This window comes from Colletotrichum lupini, chromosome 5 (assembly GCF_023278565.1).
Source record: "Colletotrichum lupini chromosome 5, complete sequence".
In the NCBI taxonomy this organism is placed as follows: domain Eukaryota; kingdom Fungi; phylum Ascomycota; class Sordariomycetes; order Glomerellales; family Glomerellaceae; genus Colletotrichum; species Colletotrichum lupini.
In genome coordinates, this window is record NC_064678.1 from 522483 (window position 1) to 541377 (window position 18895).

General features: G+C 44.8%; 6 protein-coding genes across 6 annotated transcripts; 3 read left to right on the forward strand and 3 right to left on the reverse strand.

The window, feature by feature from the left end:
* Window positions 1–168: 168 nt before the first annotated feature.
* Window positions 169–829, forward strand: CLUP02_09588 (TfdA family Taurine catabolism dioxygenase TauD; the record flags this gene model as incomplete). Its single annotated transcript, XM_049288566.1, has 2 exons — window positions 169–424; window positions 489–829. 2 exons carry the CDS (start codon window positions 169–171, stop codon window positions 827–829), a joined length of 597 nt encoding a protein of 198 aa, XP_049145710.1.
* Window positions 830–7656: 6827 nt separating this feature from the next.
* On the forward strand, window positions 7657–8581 carry CLUP02_09589 (TfdA family Taurine catabolism dioxygenase TauD; the record flags this gene model as incomplete). Its single annotated transcript, XM_049288567.1, has 4 exons — window positions 7657–7665; window positions 7777–7949; window positions 8026–8331; window positions 8410–8581. 4 exons carry the CDS (start codon window positions 7657–7659, stop codon window positions 8579–8581), a joined length of 660 nt encoding a protein of 219 aa, XP_049145711.1.
* Window positions 8582–9515: 934 nt separating this feature from the next.
* On the forward strand, window positions 9516–11792 carry CLUP02_09590 (uncharacterized protein; the record flags this gene model as incomplete). The annotated part of the gene is made up of 7 exons (XM_049288568.1): window positions 9516–9528; window positions 9594–9617; window positions 9675–9833; window positions 9927–10016; window positions 10066–10106; window positions 10182–10493; window positions 10572–11792. The coding sequence occupies 7 exons, from the start codon at window positions 9516–9518 to the stop codon at window positions 11790–11792; spliced, it is 1860 nt and encodes a 619-aa protein (XP_049145712.1).
* Window positions 11793–12455: 663 nt separating this feature from the next.
* Window positions 12456–13177, reverse strand: CLUP02_09591 (uncharacterized protein; the record flags this gene model as incomplete). The annotated part of the gene is made up of 3 exons (XM_049288569.1): window positions 12456–12557; window positions 12623–12939; window positions 12994–13177. The coding sequence occupies 3 exons, from the start codon at window positions 13175–13177 to the stop codon at window positions 12456–12458; spliced, it is 603 nt and encodes a 200-aa protein (XP_049145713.1).
* A 2353-nt stretch (window positions 13178–15530) lies between these two features.
* Window positions 15531–16157, reverse strand: CLUP02_09592 (uncharacterized protein; the record flags this gene model as incomplete). The annotated part of the gene is made up of 1 exon (XM_049288570.1): window positions 15531–16157. One exon carries the CDS (start codon window positions 16155–16157, stop codon window positions 15531–15533), a length of 627 nt encoding a protein of 208 aa, XP_049145714.1.
* A 1356-nt stretch (window positions 16158–17513) lies between these two features.
* CLUP02_09593 (fatty acid hydroxylase) lies at window positions 17514–18588 on the reverse strand (the record flags this gene model as incomplete). Its single annotated transcript, XM_049288571.1, has 3 exons — window positions 17514–18105; window positions 18186–18509; window positions 18578–18588. The coding sequence occupies 3 exons, from the start codon at window positions 18586–18588 to the stop codon at window positions 17514–17516; spliced, it is 927 nt and encodes a 308-aa protein (XP_049145715.1).
* Window positions 18589–18895: the final 307 nt, after the last annotated feature.

Below are 18895 nucleotides of genomic sequence, written 5' to 3' on the forward strand. Positions count from 1 at the left end.
AGCGGTATTGATATCTGCTGTCTAGGCACAAGGTACGAGGTTCAATCTCACCAGAGCTAACGAACTAACTCAGCGTTGACCAGACGATTGAGCAGCATCTTCAGATAGGGCAGAGTTTCTGTGCTTTCAGCCGTCGCAGAAGACATCTGGCACACCTTGTATACCACTATGGCCACCGTCACTTTGACCCGTCCAGTGCAGCCGGACATCCAGTATGCTCCAGACTATCAGAAGTTTCAGGCTCGGACTGCGCGCCGAGTTCAGGAGCCTGGTCTTCCCAAAAGCCTCCCTGAGGGCCTTCCGCAGAAGTTCACGAGCGATATGGTCTGGGAGGGAGCAACACTAGCCAACGAGTATGATTGGACATATGCCCTCACAACAGAACAGCTTGACGAACTTGACGCAGCGCTCTCTCACTTCAGAGGTATGATGGATTACCTCACATGCAACCCGCAAGATAGCAACCTAGAGCTGATCTATCCACGAAGCGCTGAATTTGCCGCTCGGCCACATCAATCTGGAAAAATTTCCCCTGCCCAAGCTTCATCCCGAGCTTCGAAAGCTCTCATATGAGTTGCACAATGGGCACGGATTCTTCGTTATCCGCGGCCTTCGTGTGGATGAGCACACAAGAGAAGATAACATCATCATTTACGCAGGCTTGTCTTCACATATCGCACCTCAACGGGGTCGCCAGGACAGGCAATACGACGGGAAGCCAGCTAATATAGTTCTCACTCATATCAAAGACTTAACTTTAACGAAGGACAAGGGCCAGATTAGCAGTCCTGCCTACACTACGGACAAGCAAGTATTTCTATCGGATTAGAAGTCCAATTCGACCGCGGCATACAGCCGACTGCGCAGGGGCTAATTAGGGGCCCTATTTACGATTATCGTAGCCAGCCTAACCTACGGTTAGAACCTCCTTTTTATACCTACGCAGATATCTAAATAGTTTAATTAATCTCTTTATTAACTACGGTTCGAACTAACTACCTTATAATAAGGATACTAATACTAATTAGTAATTAAATTCTACTATTATAGATCGGTAAGGTATCTCGCTACGTAAAAGAGACGACCTCCTAATACCGCACGGGATAAGAGATTTATACTAATTAACCTTACGGAAATAGACGAAAAAGGGGGCGATTTTTAAATACCGCACGGAATTAAGTAATCGTAGCCCTTTACTACTTATAAGAGGTCGACGTCTATTACGTTAAACTATATTAATTAACAGAACCGCTTAAGTAATTAGTTTTTTACCGTCGCTTTAAGTAGCCTTTTTACTAAATAACTTTTCCGCAGCCGGCCCGCAATTAGAAATTAACTAGCTAAATCGGTAAAAGGAATTCCCTATACGACGACTACCCGCTTAATTAACTAGCGTAACGAACGGGCTTAATAATACGGTATAAAAGAGCACTACGTAATTAAAAAAGGGGATCTCTAAATATAAACATTCTTATTTAGTAATAAAAGTAACTCTATAGAAGTTATTAAGCTAAGAGATCTATAGTATATAAAAAAGTTTATTATTACGGGGATCTTATGGGTACGCCCTTAAGCCCGCAATCTAAATAACCTCCTCGTAGCTCCCTTAACTACCCCCTGGGTATTACTTAAGAATATAATATAGGGGACGGTCTAACGAGGGAGGAGGGGATTTAGAGGTCCTAATAGTATTGAGTTAAGAGTATTACGGATCTCGGAGATTAACTTAAGAAGAAGGTAGCTACCCTAAAGTAGTCCTACGACCTCCCGCTAAAGTTATTATTAGCCTAAAAAAAGGCTAAAAAGACGAGGATCTAAGAGAAAAGAAAAGAATCTTTTAAAGGGCCGCTAAAAGGCTTCTTTTTATACTAGCTTATAGCATAAGATTACTAATTTTAAGAAATCGGTAACTAATAAAGATCCTAAGACTAATTACCACATCTTATTACGGTAATATAAACGTCTACCGCTACTATTATTAAAAAGAACTACCAGAACCTACCCTTTTATACTAAATAAAAAAGAGGATCTTAGTAAGTACGATAGTTAGCAATTTAAAAAGGTAGTAGTAATTACTAGAAATAATAAAAACGAGAGTAGTAGTAAGATAGTAAAAAGAAGCGGGAATCTCTTAAACCCCAATAAATTCGTTAAGTAGCAAAAGCACGGATTTACTATAACCGGCGCGCGGATTAGATATATCCCTATTAAAATTAAACACGCTAGTAATTATTAATACGGGCATAAGCTAGAGTACGACCTTTAGCGAGTTAGGGTAAGGAAGAAGAGGACGAAACCCGATCCTAAATAGAATCCCAATCCTTTATAAGTAGGTAAATATTAACCCGGACTATTAGGGGACGTAGATATATAGAATCGCGGATTAGCTTAACGGCAAGTAAATTAACGTAGTATTAATCTATTTAACTAAGGTTTACGAGAAAAAGGGGCTATAGGGGCAACCCCTATTTTACGAGATCGTAGACGACCTTAGCTATTAGCTAGATAAATAGTTCGTAAGCATAAGCCTAGGAATTATAAAAGCGGTTAATAGATTCTTTTATAAGCGAGGGGTACTACTAGCGCAATTATAATCGCAAGAACTTTACGAAATCCTAGTAACGACGATTATAGAGGAGGAATTCGTAATATAGACCTAAGCACAAATCAATAGGGCGTATAATCGCTTTAACAAATTCAGAAAAAGGGTAAACGACCCAGATTTCCTTCTTATAATTACTAACGGTAATCTATCGTTATAAAAGGATATATAGAGGTAAAATATAGTACTAAAAGTACGATAATCGATAATTCCGCCTATTTCGATTTATAGCTCGTCGCCGCTACTAATACGAAATTCGGTACTAATCGGCTAGTAAGAAAAGAGGCAAACTACTCGAAGTTACTAATAGTACGCAGCGACGCAGGGATCGTATATAAATACTAAAAATCTAGTAGTAAATATGAGGTAGTTCATAGACCTTAAAAAGATCTTCCTAAAAAAGAAATTATACTCTGGGGGGAAGTATAAGGTCTTATAAAAAACCCTAACGATATTTTACGATTATTATAAAAAAGTCGGAATTAGGGAATACTAATACTATTCGGTAGTTAATATCGTACTCGTAAGCAAAGCCTCTAATTACTACTACGAAGCGGTACGTAATCTCGATCAAAACGACTTTTTTAGTATAATTAACGTAATCCGAAGCCGCTTCGAGACCTATAATAAGAACTTAGAGCTCCTATTTAAGCTACGAGCGATTTCTTTTATATCTATAGCTAGGATAATAGAGGGCAAATTGCGAGTAGAAATCCTCGAAGAGCTTATCGATCGAATTAATAAGCTAGCGAAAACCTAGCTAAATAAGGGGACTAACGAGTAAAAAGTCGAATATCTCTATACCGCAGTCTAGCGCGTTTTAGAAGCGAAAATAACTCTATACTAAGTACCCGAAAACTACGAGACGCTCTACTCGAGGCTAAAATCTAGCTTTAATATTAAGGTAAGAATACCGCGCTAAACCTACTTCTAGGTATACGACGGCCCTTACTAATAGCATTAAGTTAACCGAACGTATAATAAGAAAAAAAAAGAAGCTAGGTACGGCAATTACTAACAGGGAATCCTAGATTCGTTAAATAGGCAAAAATTTAACTCGCGAGCAGGGTAATAGAAGAAGCAGTGTTTTATTTATAAAAAAAATAGATATTAGTTAAGTAACCACTCCGAGGAAGAGCGTACTAAATCGTACGAATAATATAAAAAATCGAGGGTAGTAAATAGCAAAACTAGCCCTCATTAATTTAACTAATTCTTTATTATATATAAGGGTAGATCTGGGGGTACGGAACTTAGCAAAAGTAGCTAATTTAGTAGCCTAAAGTACCCGCACCCTATAGGAGATTCGGAAAATAAAGAAAATCTCACCCCTTATACTAACGAATTAGATTACGACGAAGTCGACGATATTAACTACTCTTTCTTTGCCCCGTTAGCCTCGGGAGGATATACGAGGCTAAACGAATAAAAGGTAGTAAAAGCCCTTAATAAGTAGGCTTTTATCTACGGATAGTAAGGGAAGGTCCCTTAGACGACGGATACGGAGGTAAGTAAAAGGACGAATCTAATAGCGCAGAATTCTATTCTCTTAATATCTAAAAAAAAGAGATAGGGTACTAAGTAATTCTAGGGGTAGCTAGAGGGGTCCTTTTTATACTACCTAGATTACTTAAATACTAAGCTTGTATAGGCATTCTACGCGAACAAAAGGTACGGCCTAGACAATTTCTATAGGATTATCCTAAATACTAGGGCATCGTAATAGTTAATAAGAGGAAAAGGGCAATTCTAGGCGCTATAGAAAATCGTACTAATAACGCTTAATACGTCGATAGCGGGTATTACGAGGATTAGCTTCGGCCTAAGCGAGGAAATCGTCGCCCTAAGTATAATAAAAATAAAGACGTACTTCGGAACAATAACTTTCTATATCCTACCCGTTAATACCCCATTTCTCCTATATCTAAAAGACATAGATCGACTAGGTATTATATTTAATAATACGAGGAACAGAATCTCTAGCTATAAGCACTTCGAAATAGTCGAACGACAATAGGGGCACGCGTTTATAAAGCTTATTAACGATACGAAGTCGATTAATTACTTAATAAAAAGTAAGCTTAGACGACTATACCGGAGATTTAGCTACCCGTTAGTTACGAGGCTATATAACCTCCTAAAGCATTCGGGTAATAATAATATTAAAATAGGGGCGCTAGAGTAGCTAACGAAAGTATATTACTAATACTAAATAAATACGCAGAGCCTACGCAGATTCAAATTTAAATTACGTAATAAGCTTAACTTTAATTAGGAGATCGTCGTCGATATTTTCTACTTAAATAGTTAACCGGTCCTATATATAATTAACGAGGCTATATTATTTTAAGTAGGGCAATTCCTACGGGATCTATAAATAAAAATAGTATGGGCAGCTCTACGAAAAAGCTAGATCGATATATACTAGGGACCGCTAGACGATATTAGAACTGACGCTAATACTAGTTTTAAGTTAGTAAAATTTAAAGAAAATGCGACGGCCTACGGTATATAGTTAAAAGTCGTGCCCGTCGAAGCGCACTATAGTATTAGAAAGGTAAAAAGGGCGCATTAATAGTTAAAAAGAGCGTTCAAAATCATTAAAGAAGAAAATCCCGATTCTAATAATAACGAATGCCTCTAGACGGCACTTAAATGCTATAACGATATTATAGGGCCTAACGGGCTCATACTAACGCTTTTAGTATTTAGAGTATATTTAAGAACGACCTTAGCCTCGCTACCGTCGCTAGATATAAGCTAGCGAGCTTAAGTAGTTAAAAAAGTAATACGGGTACTGCGCGAGGTAAGCGTAAAAAGGTAAGTTAATAAAGCAATTATTACGCGCAATAGGCCCGATATAGGGGTTAATTTAAATATACCCCTAAATTCGGATATACGAGTATAGCGCAAAATTACTTAATAATAGGCTAGGCTATATAAATTAATTTCCGTTAACGAGCGTTCTTACGTAGTTATAAGAGATTGTGACTAGCTACTCGAAGTATTAATTATAGTAGTTAGATTATATTATATAGATCCCATCGAGGTAATTTCTAGCCTATAAGAAGAAGAAGAGCTAGGGGAAGCTATATAACCCGCGGCAGAGGTATAAGAAATTATCCTCGACGAAATCGTTATAACAGTACTAATAGACGACGAGAAAGAGGAAATTACTAAAAGGGCACTAATACGTCGCGGGAGACTACGATAATAAGCACTAACGCGGCAATTTATTACTAATAACGAGGTAATTAATACTTTTTATATAGTAAAAAAGAAAGCCGATTTCGAGCTAGTAGTTAAACTACGTAAGGAAGGCGTAATTATAATTATTAGAAAGCCGTATAAGGGATTAGATCTTATTAAAGTAAATACTCTGCGCGATCGAAGGGTCTATTGATTTATCCTTTACGATTTAAAAAAGTATATAAACCTCTATATATTTAAATCGTAAATAGTTCGTAAAATTAAAAGAAAAAGAACACCCTAACCGTACGAGAAGTCTAGATACGTAATTTAAGAGTACGGCGACGTTAAAAAAGCGACGCTACTTATATAATCGCCTACTATATAGCGCTATAGCTAACGATTAATAATAGCACTAATAGTATCGCTATAAAAGAAAGGATACGAGATTTAGAGCTATAATATTACCTAGGTATATACCCAATCGGCCATAGGGCTCATAAGGAAAATCCTAGCCTATTTACTAAAAGAAATAGCTAGTAAGTACTTAGAAAGCACGATTATTAAAGTGCTCAAGCTACTATATAGGCTCGCAGAATCGGGCACTTATTAATAGGCTACCTACTACGATTTTTATATTAATTAACTATTAATAGTTACCTCTACGTACGACCCGTACTTACTAGTCGCAGAGCACGAAGGCAACTAATTTAGGATCGTTAGAATATAAACCGACGATATATTAGGCCTATCTAATATTAACTTTATAAAGAAGGAGGATAAGAAGCTCTAGAAAGCGGGCTTCGTAGCGAAGCTAAAAGAGGTCCTTATAATAAACACCCCCCTAGTATTTAATAGTAAGATTCTTATAATTAAAAGGGAAACCGTCGTTTTCTAATAAAAGGGGCAGGGTGAGAAAATTAACCTCGTTAACCCGAACGTAACTAATATTAAAAAGTAGTATAAGGCTAAGCTTGCGCGAGGGGTATATATTATGAGTATTTATTAGCCTGAGGTAACTTTTAATTATATTAAGGTAGCGTAGGCTATAAATCTAACTAAACGAGACGTCGAGGTACTTAATAAGCGGCTTAAGTAGTAGTAAACGAATCTCGATCGAGGTCTCGTTTATTACTTAATCGACCTTATAATTAGTAAGCTCTACGTCTTCGTCGATAGGTTATTTACGAATAATAACGACCTTACTTCGTAATTAGGGTATATTATTATCCTAGCTAACGAGAGTATAGGTAAGAGCGAATTTATTATATATGGTAATATAATCTACTACTCGTTAATTAAAAGTAAGCGGGTAATAAGAAGTGTACTAACGTTAGAGGTTTATAGTATAGTTAACGGCGTTAACCTCTTTTACGTAATTTTAACGACGCTAAGAAAAATTACTGATCGAATTAGCCTTCTACCTATTCTAACGGTTATCTATACTAATTCCTACTCGCTATATAAATACCTCGTTAAATTAAGAACGACGAAAGAAAAGAGGCTTATAATCGATATTATAGCCCTTAAGTAATCGTATAAAAGGCGCAAGATACTCGAGATCCGTTAGATTAATAGTAAAGATAACCTCGCAAACGCTTTTATAAAAGTAGTACTAAATAAGGGATTAGAATAATTCGTAGGTAGTAGAAAAGTTACCGTACGAATAGAAGAATAGGTTATACGAAAAAAATAGAGAAAAGGGGGAAAAGGAGACGACCTAGTAGACGGGCCCGAGGTCGAATTATACCTCTAACCGTAATAGTTAAATCGATAAAAAAAAGAGAAAGTTAGTATTAGATTAGAAATTTAATTCGACCGCGGTATATAACCGACTATATAGGGGCTAATTAGGGGCCCTATTTATGATTATCGTAGCTAGCCTAACCTATAGTTAGAACCTCCTTTTTATACCTACGCAGATATCTAGATAGTTTAATTAATCTCTTCGTTAACTACGGTTCGAACTAACTACCCTATAATAGGGATACCAACAATTTCATACGGATGCCGGAGACATTGTCTCTCTGTTTGCTCTCTCCACTGCTGCGGAGGGCGGCACGAGCAAATTGGCAAGCATCGCAAGGGTTTACAATAAGATCGCTAGTACGCGTCCTAATCTCATCCACACCCTCACGCAAGACTGGCAGTTTGAGGTGTAAGTAGCTGCATGCTAACGAGAATGGATTGATGTAACGAGATGAGTATCGGCTAACGATGTGTATCATTGCTAGTTTCGGCAAGCCCGAGAAGTCTTTCACTTCCCGACCTCTGGTGCACTACCCACCTGCGACTTCAAAGACGCCTGAGCGCTTAGCTGTACAATACGCTCGTCGATACTTTGTCGGTTACGGTGCGCTTCCCCGAAGTGACGAGATCCCACCGATCTCCGAGGCACAAGCGGAAGCACTTGATACTCTTCATTATCTTGGTGAAAAGTTTGCCGTCAACCTGGATTTCCAAAAAGGCGACATTCAGTACGCCAATAACATGGGTATCTTCCATGCTCGTGATGGCTTCACCGATACTCATGAGCAACAGTAAGTTCATGCCTCCACTATTTACTGGTGGATTCAAGAAGGGTATCGTGTTGACTGGTTGATTTTCAACTGCCATAGGCGTCATCTGCTACGACAGTGGTTGCGCGATCCAGAGTATGGCTGGGAGACGCCAGAGCCATTGAAAGAAAGATGGGCTCAATTGTACGATGGCATTACTCCAGAAGCTCAGATATTCCCTCTAGAGCCATTCATCCGTAGCGAAGGAAACAAGAGTAAGGGAAGGTCATAAAACAGTTATCCGTAGCTCAGTCTAGGCTGTCAAGAATGTATGCCGCTTTGGCTTCTGGAAGTCGCATCTGGGCAACGCGCCCATGAACTCAACGCTTCCAAATCGGCCCAACCAATGAATTGCTATTTCTCTAGAGGTGCATCCTAATTTTATGAAACTGGGATCCCGGAAAAATATGGTCGGCCCGGTGTTGGCTGGGGCTTGGGCAAAGGACGTGCCAAGAGGCTGACGTTCGTACCCAGATAGATTCACTGGACAGTAAGAATTGGTTCCCGGAACAGCGAGAGGCCTATTCACGAGCAAAAAAGCAGGGGTACAGTTTGAATCATACCTAGTTGGCTTTCTTCCTCATAGCTATACCCCCTGCAATCCATCCCAGATGTGATGAGGACTGCAGCATTGTTCGCGATAGCCAGTCAGCATTGTGTGCTGCTTGCTGACATAGGAGGGCTATCGTAACACTTCGTGAACAGCAATAAAGCACAAGCCATAAGAAAGGCAGGCCTGGGTCTCCGGGATATTTGATGCTATCCCTGAGAGCATCGCATACCTTTGAAACTAGTACTGCAACCGAAGGAGGAAGAATTCAAGTAATAAACCGCATAACAATAAACCAAGGATAACAGCCTGGAAGCCCCAGGTTTTGGTTGGATTTTCTTCTTCCCCGCAAATGCTGCTACTATTATTTCTTTGATAGAGTTGACATAAAGCCTTGGAGGCGATTGGCAGCCCGATTTAGAGGCCTGAGACTCGGGACACTCCATTGAACGGGATGGAGATCTTGCGCATACGCTTGCAAAGGGAGGCAACGGGTCGAAGGCCGCTTACCAGAAGGCAGTAGAAATACCAGTTTAAAAGCAGTCGCCATCAGGTTATCACATAGAGTGCACTTACGGTGATATTTCTTAAAGTCAAGCAGATGATTGGCACCAGAATGTCTTCGACTCGTCCGCTTCACATGCTGCATCAGATTCAATGACTCACTGTAACATGGACTGACGACTTAGCATAGCTGCATCGGTCCTGAACGGCACCGGTTATGTCAGCCTTGCCTTTATCTGCTGAACAATCGGAATATTGATGGCTCTGGCAGGGCTAAGCATGTACGTGGAGCTTGCAAGCTACGTCCCTAATCGCAGCGGCTTAGAGGTCTTGTTTTTCGAACAAGCTTATGCTCGACCGAAAGATTTCTTCCCCATGTCATTTGCCGTACAATCAGTCTTGCTCTCCTTCAGCTATGTCAACGCTATCGGTGAGCTTGCCGGGTTGTTAGCCGCCCAACTTTCTAGAGTTAGGTTGGCAGGGAGAGCAAGGTAAACGGGATGGGATTGCCGTCGCTGATGAGGGCCAACATCGATACCAACATTAGAAGAGGTTCAATTTGCAGGGGCTTCAAGCGAGCCTCGGCTAAACAAAAGAGCCTTTTATGAGCAGCGTTGGTTATTTGATTTCAACAGTCATGTATGAGTCACCAACATGCCAAGAATTTCCAAACTCCAACCTCAACGAAATCTGCCTGAACGAGGTGGAAATTATCACGCCACTTTTGTAGTCACAGCAACAACAACGACAACGACAACCATCTGGACGGTGGTGATAGCACCCAAAACACCGCTCCAGTATCAAGATTCATATCAACGACAAGTCCTTTTTTTCAATCTGCTCAATTTCCAATTCACTTGTGGCGAAAATACAAACCATCTCAATGGCTTCCCTCACAGATCTACCAGTCGAGATTCTCGACCAGATTTGCACCTCACTCTGCTGTCATTGTCGACAGCACAAAATGCAGCTCGACAAGCCGAGCGCCGCCGTCAGCTCGACAGAAGACGACGGAGAACGGCTTGGACTACGCAATCTATGCCTCACATCACGGTCACTACGCCAAATTGCTCAGCCAATTCTTTTTCACGTTTTCTTACACCACTGCACCATGAGCACCATGAACTGGACAAGCGAAGAAACAAACTTGATACCTCGGTTGTTCTAGTTACTGAGAACGATCAACGAAGACGCCCATCTTTCTTCTTGCCTTAAGTCCATCGATATCAATGCATTTGAAGAGAAATGTATTATCTGTTCACCTTCGTTAGAATGTGCAACTCAGGAAGAAATCAGTCAAGTTACGCGATTGTCGAAAAAGACAGGTCTAGATATCAATTCCGCCGGCTTGGACCACGATCTTCTCCCTGAGATTCTAATCCAATTCTTATTGATTATGACGCCGAATCTCCAGAACGTCAGCTTGTGCGTACCACGTTGGTGGGTCTTTTACCCGTTGAGAAAATGGATCAATAAATGGAGGCCCAAACTAAATGAGTCAAAAATACTGCTGGGCCAGGTACGACACATGGAGCTGGAGACTGAGAGATATAGCGACGACACGTGTCTTGAGGACGACCATAAAGATGAGGGTCTTTGTCACCCGATTCCTGATCCCATTGAACGACTACTCATAGACAGTGCACCGAATCTCGAGGTATTGTCATGTTCTGCTGGAGGGCTGGAGGGTCTTCCGAAGTTGCCATTGCTCAGGTGGCTGCACCTCCGCATGGAAGGGTCTTGGAAGGGAATGTTGCCTAAATTAATGGATCGCCTACCGTCCCTGACACATTTCAGCTACTCGACCAGCAACTTGCACTCTCCCACGCCCAGAGAGATCCAAGACGCCCTCCATAATCACCAGGAGACTCTTCAACATCTCACTGTGATCAATCGGTTTGGGGAGAGCATTGCAAGTGATGATTTGCGAACGGATCCAAGCCGGCCATACTCAATGACCTCTCTGGCCGGTTTCAAGGCTCTCGAATCCATTAACCTTGATGGCTATATGATCTGGCCGCATCGGAGGGACGGAGGCACGATACAAGAAATGGAGGCGGACTTGCAGCTTCTACCGAACTTTTTGCCTCAATGCTTACGGCAGCTTCATATTGATGGCTGGGGTAACTACGGAGAGGAGAACCTAAGGTCTTTAGCTAAGGCTATGGCAAATGTGGAATTTCCCTACCTGGAAACGGTGATCTGGGGCATCGTTCATGATCGCCGGCTCCTTCGGCGTGGGTCTTGCAACAAAGCGTGGGAGATGGGCATGGATTGGAGGGAAATAATTACAGAGAAAGTTGAAGACCGCATACGCAATTGTCATCAGGAAGCATTTCCAAACTGGGGAGACGATTTTTTGGGGTCTGCTGCGAATGAGGCTGGCTGATGATCAATTGCTCGCTTCAACTACCTACTCATATAGCATCGAAGCTTTGCGTCGTAATATAGGGCTGTAAATGTCCGAACCGCTCTCACCACCATGTACTTACTCAGTATCTTGACCGGCCGTGGGCCAGTTACCTTCCCGATGAGAATAATATGACAAGATGATGAAGCGTAATTATCAAATTCAATTGAGTCTTGAACGGGCTTGAGGCATTGATGATGACATATTCTGCACAAATGCTGTGGCCAAGTACGTGCAGTGAAGAGGGATAGGGGAGCTGCGACCTTTCTACCACGAATTTGCTAGAAGGGAAAATTGATTGTTCAACTACATTGGAACACATCTCGACATTGACAATGATCTTACTCTTCCCACACGCTTTAGGATGATTTGTGCAGTGAAATTGTCTACCGAAAGTCAAAAGCCGACGTTGCAATTGCACTAAAGTTCTGTTTGTTTGATATGATCACTACAGTAGTATACTAAGGTACATGGTAGTAACTCAAAGATTGGCATACCAGAGCACAAGCAGAGTCTTCCCACATTTCGTAACTGTGGTAAATAAGGCGTGATTGCTGGCCGGCAATTACGGTTCCGTTTTTTGTACGACAGTAACATTGATACTTCAGCTTTGAAAGTTACCATATGTCAGGAATGCCTGATCTATATATCCAGCTTTACCATGACGCCAATGCTTTTTCCAAAACTTTGGTACTTTTGCAGCGCCGCCTGTGCCTCCGGCTTAGTCCAAGCAGCCTTTGCTTCCTGGCGCACGTGTTAGCAGTGAATACATATAACCTAAGACCGTAGCAATCAGATGGAAGGCTTACCTCATCACTGTCCCATCCCAAGATGCCCAAGCCAGTTGACTGACCTCCATCTACACTCTTTCCTCCAAAGTGGACGGTCTGGCCGAGGGCAGCAACTAGGTCCATCCAGGCCTGCTTCGCTTCCTCATGCTTACTCTCGTCTGCAACATCAATGAAGCAGAACTGAGTAAATGTCTTAGGCTTTTCACCGGGAAGCGGACCAGTCTCGAACTTTTTGACTCGAGGCTCGCCGCCGGGACCAGCCTTGAACTGCTCTTCACGCTCTTTGATCCACGCCGAATCGGCAAACGCCTTGTCATCTGCCGCGGACTCGAAAGCTACGAGGAGATTTAGGTACTGCCAAACAACTTGACTTCAGAGGAGGATCTCACTTATCGTTTGCAGGAATTTGAAGTCTGTCACAGGTGTTCCGTTTTCGTTGATGACATGTCCACCAGCTACTCCAATAACGCCTGGCTGCTTCGCAATATCTTCCTTGACCTGCGGCCATGCTCCGAGGAACTCATCCTTCTTGTCGGCAGGAATGTTGGGGGTGACGACAACGAGGAAAGGCATTTTGGCTGTTTTTATGTTCGGGGCTAGTAGAGACGATGGAATTGTTTTCGTGGTGTGTTTTGGCGCTAACCGGTCTACGGTGATCTGGTTGTCTTTCGTTTCGATAAAATATTGATTCTGTGCTGGCTTGAAGTCGGTTGGTGGATGCGGTCAACACGAGGTTTTTATGACTTTCGAGGGGGGTTCATTCATGTATCAAAGACCTTGCTGAATCAAGACAGTGGTCAGTCAACCATCGACCCCGACACAGACCGCACCCTGCACCCGGAAATCCCGGCGGTGCGGCATGACAGCAGCCAGGCGCCCCCAGACGAGTTGCGTCTTGGAAGCCCCCCCCCCCCCTCCGGCACAAGCTGAGAGCCACCAGTACGTCGCCGACCGACCCCAGATCAGCTAACCTCGAACCCCCTCTCGTCGCGGATAATACCACCGGCAACTAGGGACGGCTCTCAGGGTCCAACAGCTGATTGGCGGTGCCCACTAGGTATGTTGCATGGTAAACAAACCGCGTGTACTTGTATGCCGTATCGTGAATGCTTCAACCCAGGAAGTGAAACCCAGGCGGAGCCGGGAACCGGGGGTCAGGCCAGTGTGGGGTACAGTCGCTGCCACGGCGGCGGAGGACGGGCCGGCGGGTTTTGACGAGACGGTCTCGGGTTTTCGTCTGATCCGTGATTTATGCCCCCTCCACCAAGCCGAAAGTCTAATTCACTCGGCAACGTGCTTGGAGGCCTGCATGAATCCAAGCCGTCAGCCCGGCGGACAAAAGATTGACTAGGCCAGGTCTAAGAAAAAGGGGTCCTTATGCAAGTAACAGCTGTCGAATCACCGCAGGCGAAGTGTGTTTGCTGCGTGAGGCAGTGCCAGAACCCGAAGGTCTTTCAAGGAGCGAGAATCCCTAGTCGAGTGCTTGGCTGTACTAATTCAAGCTGAGTGTTCATCTCGTATTGCTATGTATTACGAAGCTGGAAACACTTTGGCAGAATGCGGGGACAAGCACATTGAGGCATGGAGATGCGACTGAGTCAGATACATGAGGAAACGTTCCAGAACAAGCACAAACCTTCGGGGATATATCAATATTCCGGGGAATTAGCAAAGCAACCCGTGCTCATATCCAGTCTCTCCAATAGTTGCAATGTTACTGAGGAAGGTTGAATTTCTCAGGCTGGCCTGAAATAAGTAGATGCGAGTACAACTGAATGGGTGAAGTCATGGCTTCGAGCTTTTGCATCAAAGATCAGCAAGGACTTGGACATGGTCCACGAGCTGAATACAAGTACTAATCGCATGATTGTGGTAAAGAGTTTGTTCTATTTTCATCCCTCCAATGCATGTGTTTTCTCCTTCGGCACTAAATCTACGTGATGGGCAATGACCGAGGCCTGGTTTACAATATGGACTTGGTTGTTCGGAGTTTCGGGCAAAATGAGGTTACCGAATCAACAAGTGAACGTGTGAAGCAGCCTTGCTCCCCTTTGATATTGAGAAATACCTGCAAGCAACATTGAAATCTCGGGAATAATGCATATGCACTGCTTCGAATACATGGCTCGATCGGTTGAGTTCAAGTGGCGGTGTGAGATCGTTCAATGACTCGCTCCTGGCCACCACAAAGACAGGCCGATGCGCTGCACAGTTTTGCCATAAGTCTTCCACTTAGAGAAGCCGTGCCCGAAGATAGGATTTTTAATTATTATCGGCTGCAGGGGCGAGCTCTAGCCAAGGGCTCTGGTACTGTCACATATCAGCAGAAGAGTAAGTGCCTCTTTCGTTCATCCCGAAATTCGGTCGAGATCGTTTGTTTGTGTGTGTGTGTATGTGTGTGTGTGTAAGTGAAAGGAAGAGAGAGAGGGGGAGAGAGAGATAGAGAGAGATGTTGTTGTTGAAGACATACGACTCTTTGCTCTTTGGATGAGAAACTACATACGACGTATTGAACTAATCTCTTCCTTGATTCCCATTTTCATGAAACGTCGAAAGCTATGCACATTACTACCTACAGGATATCCATGCCTGACCTTACACAGATCGCACAAATCTTGCCGACAGTCAAAACGAGGACATTTCACACTGCAGGTGGGAGCTTGGCATCTGAGAGCAGCCAAATGTTCAATCTGTTTCTTCTCTGTGGCCAGACTGATCCAGGGTAGCTTGCAAATATGCGTCTCGATATTTGATGGTTTAAACGTATATGTCATGACAGTTGAGAAAGCCCCAACTGTTTGCGTTGAGCACAGAACAATTACACTTCCACCCCATCATTGTCGAAATCCTCAGGACCACCAACCCAATATTCCTGACAACGATTTCCCCCCTGCTAAATGAAAGTATGCGAGGCGACGGGTATCTCTCAAGCGAACACGACAACAGCCGCCGCGACACCGAGAATTGCCGCCATCCCCGCCCGAACGGTCGACCCCGCCCCCGCCGGAACCGTACTCGACGAAGGCTCCGCTCCGCTTCCCGTCCCAGTCGGCACAGCCTCACCCTCCGTCGACGTGATCAAGGTACTACCGGCGACGCCCGTCCTAGTCGTGACCACCGACGGCGTCAGCGACGACAATGGCGACATCACCGACGTAGTAACGGTTTTGATAATGGTGCTCGTCGTGGTAGGGGGCGTGACCGTCACCGTCGTGCTGCCTACACCGCTATTCGACCCGGGGGTCGCGAGGGTCTGGGTGACCGTGATTGTGGGCGGTTTGACGGTTGCGCAGCTGGAGAAGAAGCTCTTGGTGATGGTCTCGGTACCGGAGTAGCCCGGGCAGCCCGGGATTTTCTTGCCGGACGCCGGGTCCGTACCTCCGCAGTCGAGCGGGGTGCAGATTTCGTGGGTTTCGGGGACGTAGTGGATGACTGTCTTGATGGAGTCGCCAGAGGGTCCTGGGTAGGTGTATGTGAGAGAGGTGCAGCCCGTGAGGTCCGTCTTGGCTAGGACCGCTGTAGCTGCCAGAACTGGGAGGAGGTAGCGAGACATCCTTTTTGGAGTTGAATGACGATTTGCGAGTGAACGTTGGTGAACGAGTGTGATGGTCAACAACTGCTGATAGACACCTAAGATCTCGAGGATGAGAGAGGCATGGATCGCCAAGTCATATCTGGGTGGCATAACGGGTCTTTTTGAATACATGATGGTGTTGTAGGATCGGGAAGTCGCATTGGTCCCATGCGTCTTGGATGTTTGGCGAGCAGGCAAGCTTCCTGGAACCTCGTCACCTCGAACTCGTCTAGCCCCTGGGTACGACCTCAAGAGGCTGCGTCGTGCCGCATAGGCGCGTCGACTCCTTGCATTACCGGCGTTATTTTGTCATCTGACACGAGGAAGGACAGGGACAGGAGAGAACACAGCGGTTCTGAACAATCCCGTGGTTCATGTCAGGCATACTACGAGAACAAAGAAGGTTTATTTTCGGAGACATGCACTCGAAAACAAGCGACTGACGAATGCCTTGCCGCGCTCACATACTTGGCAATCAACAACTGAGATGCAAGGAGCAGGAATTCAATCTGCCTGTCAGGCACCGGAAGATCAAGGAATACTGTCTTACTAATGCTCTAGTATCGACCTAGGAATCCAACGGCGCCATATCATCACCGAGAGAATTGGAGCAAAAACTCACAGCCAGTTGGGCCATTTCATTAAACCACGGAAAGTGGTGGAGGAGAAGAGATTGGTTTTGCTATCTATCTCCGAGTCCACTGTCATAGAATCGGTCAAGCTTGTCCAGAAGATCGAACAAAGAAAACCTGACTAAATGTATGTACAGTACAGGTCAAAGTCTTTGAGACGATTGCTCAAGGACGGCCATGCCACCATCCTCGTATGCGGGCCCCTGCTTGCAATACCAAAAGCACTGCAGTTTGCCGTTGTTTCCATCAAACACTGCTGCATTGTTCTCCCTCCTGTACGACACGACCTCGACCTAGCAATCGAGTCACACGAAATAGCTCTTTTTTTGCCGTTGGGAGAGGGGCTGTTGCCGGTGCGTACTCTTCTGAGTCATCTCTCCATCGAACGGCCCACGTGCTTGTCTGGCGACAGCTTCAAGTTAACATGACATCGAAACTCAAAGAAACCAAGAGCACAGTGTTCTGTATGTACAGCAATGGTGTATTGACAGGTAGCGATTGGCGCATTAGTTGGTAAGTCTAGGTTATTACAATTTATCATACAGAAGTCGTCGTGTCGGCCGTTAAAAGAAAAGGAATGCATAGCCGGAAAGTCTTTGGCGACGACTTTGTCACTTCAAGATTCCAGCGAATGTTGATCCCCTCCAGCGGAGAGACAGAAGTCGGAAACAACACTTTTGCGAGAGGATCGAATTCAATCTCTTTACTGCGCCTTCTTGGCCTTGTCCAACTTTTTCTCCCGTCTACGCTGGTGGGCTTCCGCGCCGGCTTCGGTATCCATGAGGTAGTCCCACCACCGGAAGCTAGACGCGTAGTTGCCAATGAATTTCTCATGGTGCACGTCGTGGTGCTCGGCGCCGGCCCAGAAGGGGAGGAAGTGCCTCAGAGACCAGGGGAAATCGTAACCGGAATGCGAGTCGATGGCTTGGAACAGGCGGAGGACAATCCACATGTACATGGTAAAGAGGTGCAGGTCCTTTGTGATGAGGACCCATAGAACGGGGGACCCAACGGTGCCGAGACCAAGGAACATGACCTCAATCGGGGAGGCGTACTCGGCCGTCATGCCAAAGGGGGCCGAGTAGTAGTGGTGCATCTTGTGGACGGCCTTATACAGGGGAGGCCAGTGGGCACCGCGGTGCATCCAGTAGTGCCAAGTGTCCTCGAGGACGAAGAAGATTGCGATCTGGTAGGCCATCTTCCACCAGGCGGGAAAGGGCACGCCGTAGTCGAGACCGCACCAGGTGGCGATGGGGTGGAAGAGCCAAATTTGCGGAAGCTCGACGGTGAAGTGACTGAAGAGAACTAGGGCGCCGCATTCAAATTGCTCTCTCCAAGTTGGGACTTTTTGCTGCTCGAGGTTAGTGGCTGGTACGGGTGGTAGTCGTTCATGTCTGGGATCCTGCCGAATGCATTAGACATGGCGGATGTGGAGTGACGTGCCTGTTGAATCTTCCACCTGCGGAAGTAGGGAATGGCGTCGATAATGATCCATGGCAGACTGCGACCAAAGTAGACGACCTCGTGCATGACAAAGGTCATGATGCCAGTGGCGAGGATGTCGTTCTGCATCCACAGGTACCACGCCGCCCACAGGCGCTCAATGGCGTTGAGCTGGACGTTGTACTTGTTCACATCGTCGAGTACGCCGAGGTAGGTTGTGGTAGACGTCTGGTTGGGAAACACGACGGTAGAATTCCTATGAGAGCGTTGTGTGTAAGCGGATGGTCAACTTGTGAGGTAGGTGGGAAGTTGCGGTTGGCTTACCAGGACGCCATGGTATCAAACACACCCCAATGCAGGAGAGACGAACTAAAGCAAGGTGATGTGCGACTCTCGAGATGCAACGGCAGCAACTAGAGCAAATATGGGAATTTGGCAGAATTGCGAAAGGGGTCAAGTCGAATTAATAAACATCCGCGTTTGGTGGAGACTGCGCGTGTTGGCGTTGAACGGGCTTTGGAAATGGACGGTTCTTCTCGAAGGGCGGCGCAGGGGTCCAGACGCCGATGGGACGATAAAAATTCACCGGCATCCGCTCAGGTGTGGTACGATAACTTGCATGTTTTGCTGTGCCTGTTCCTC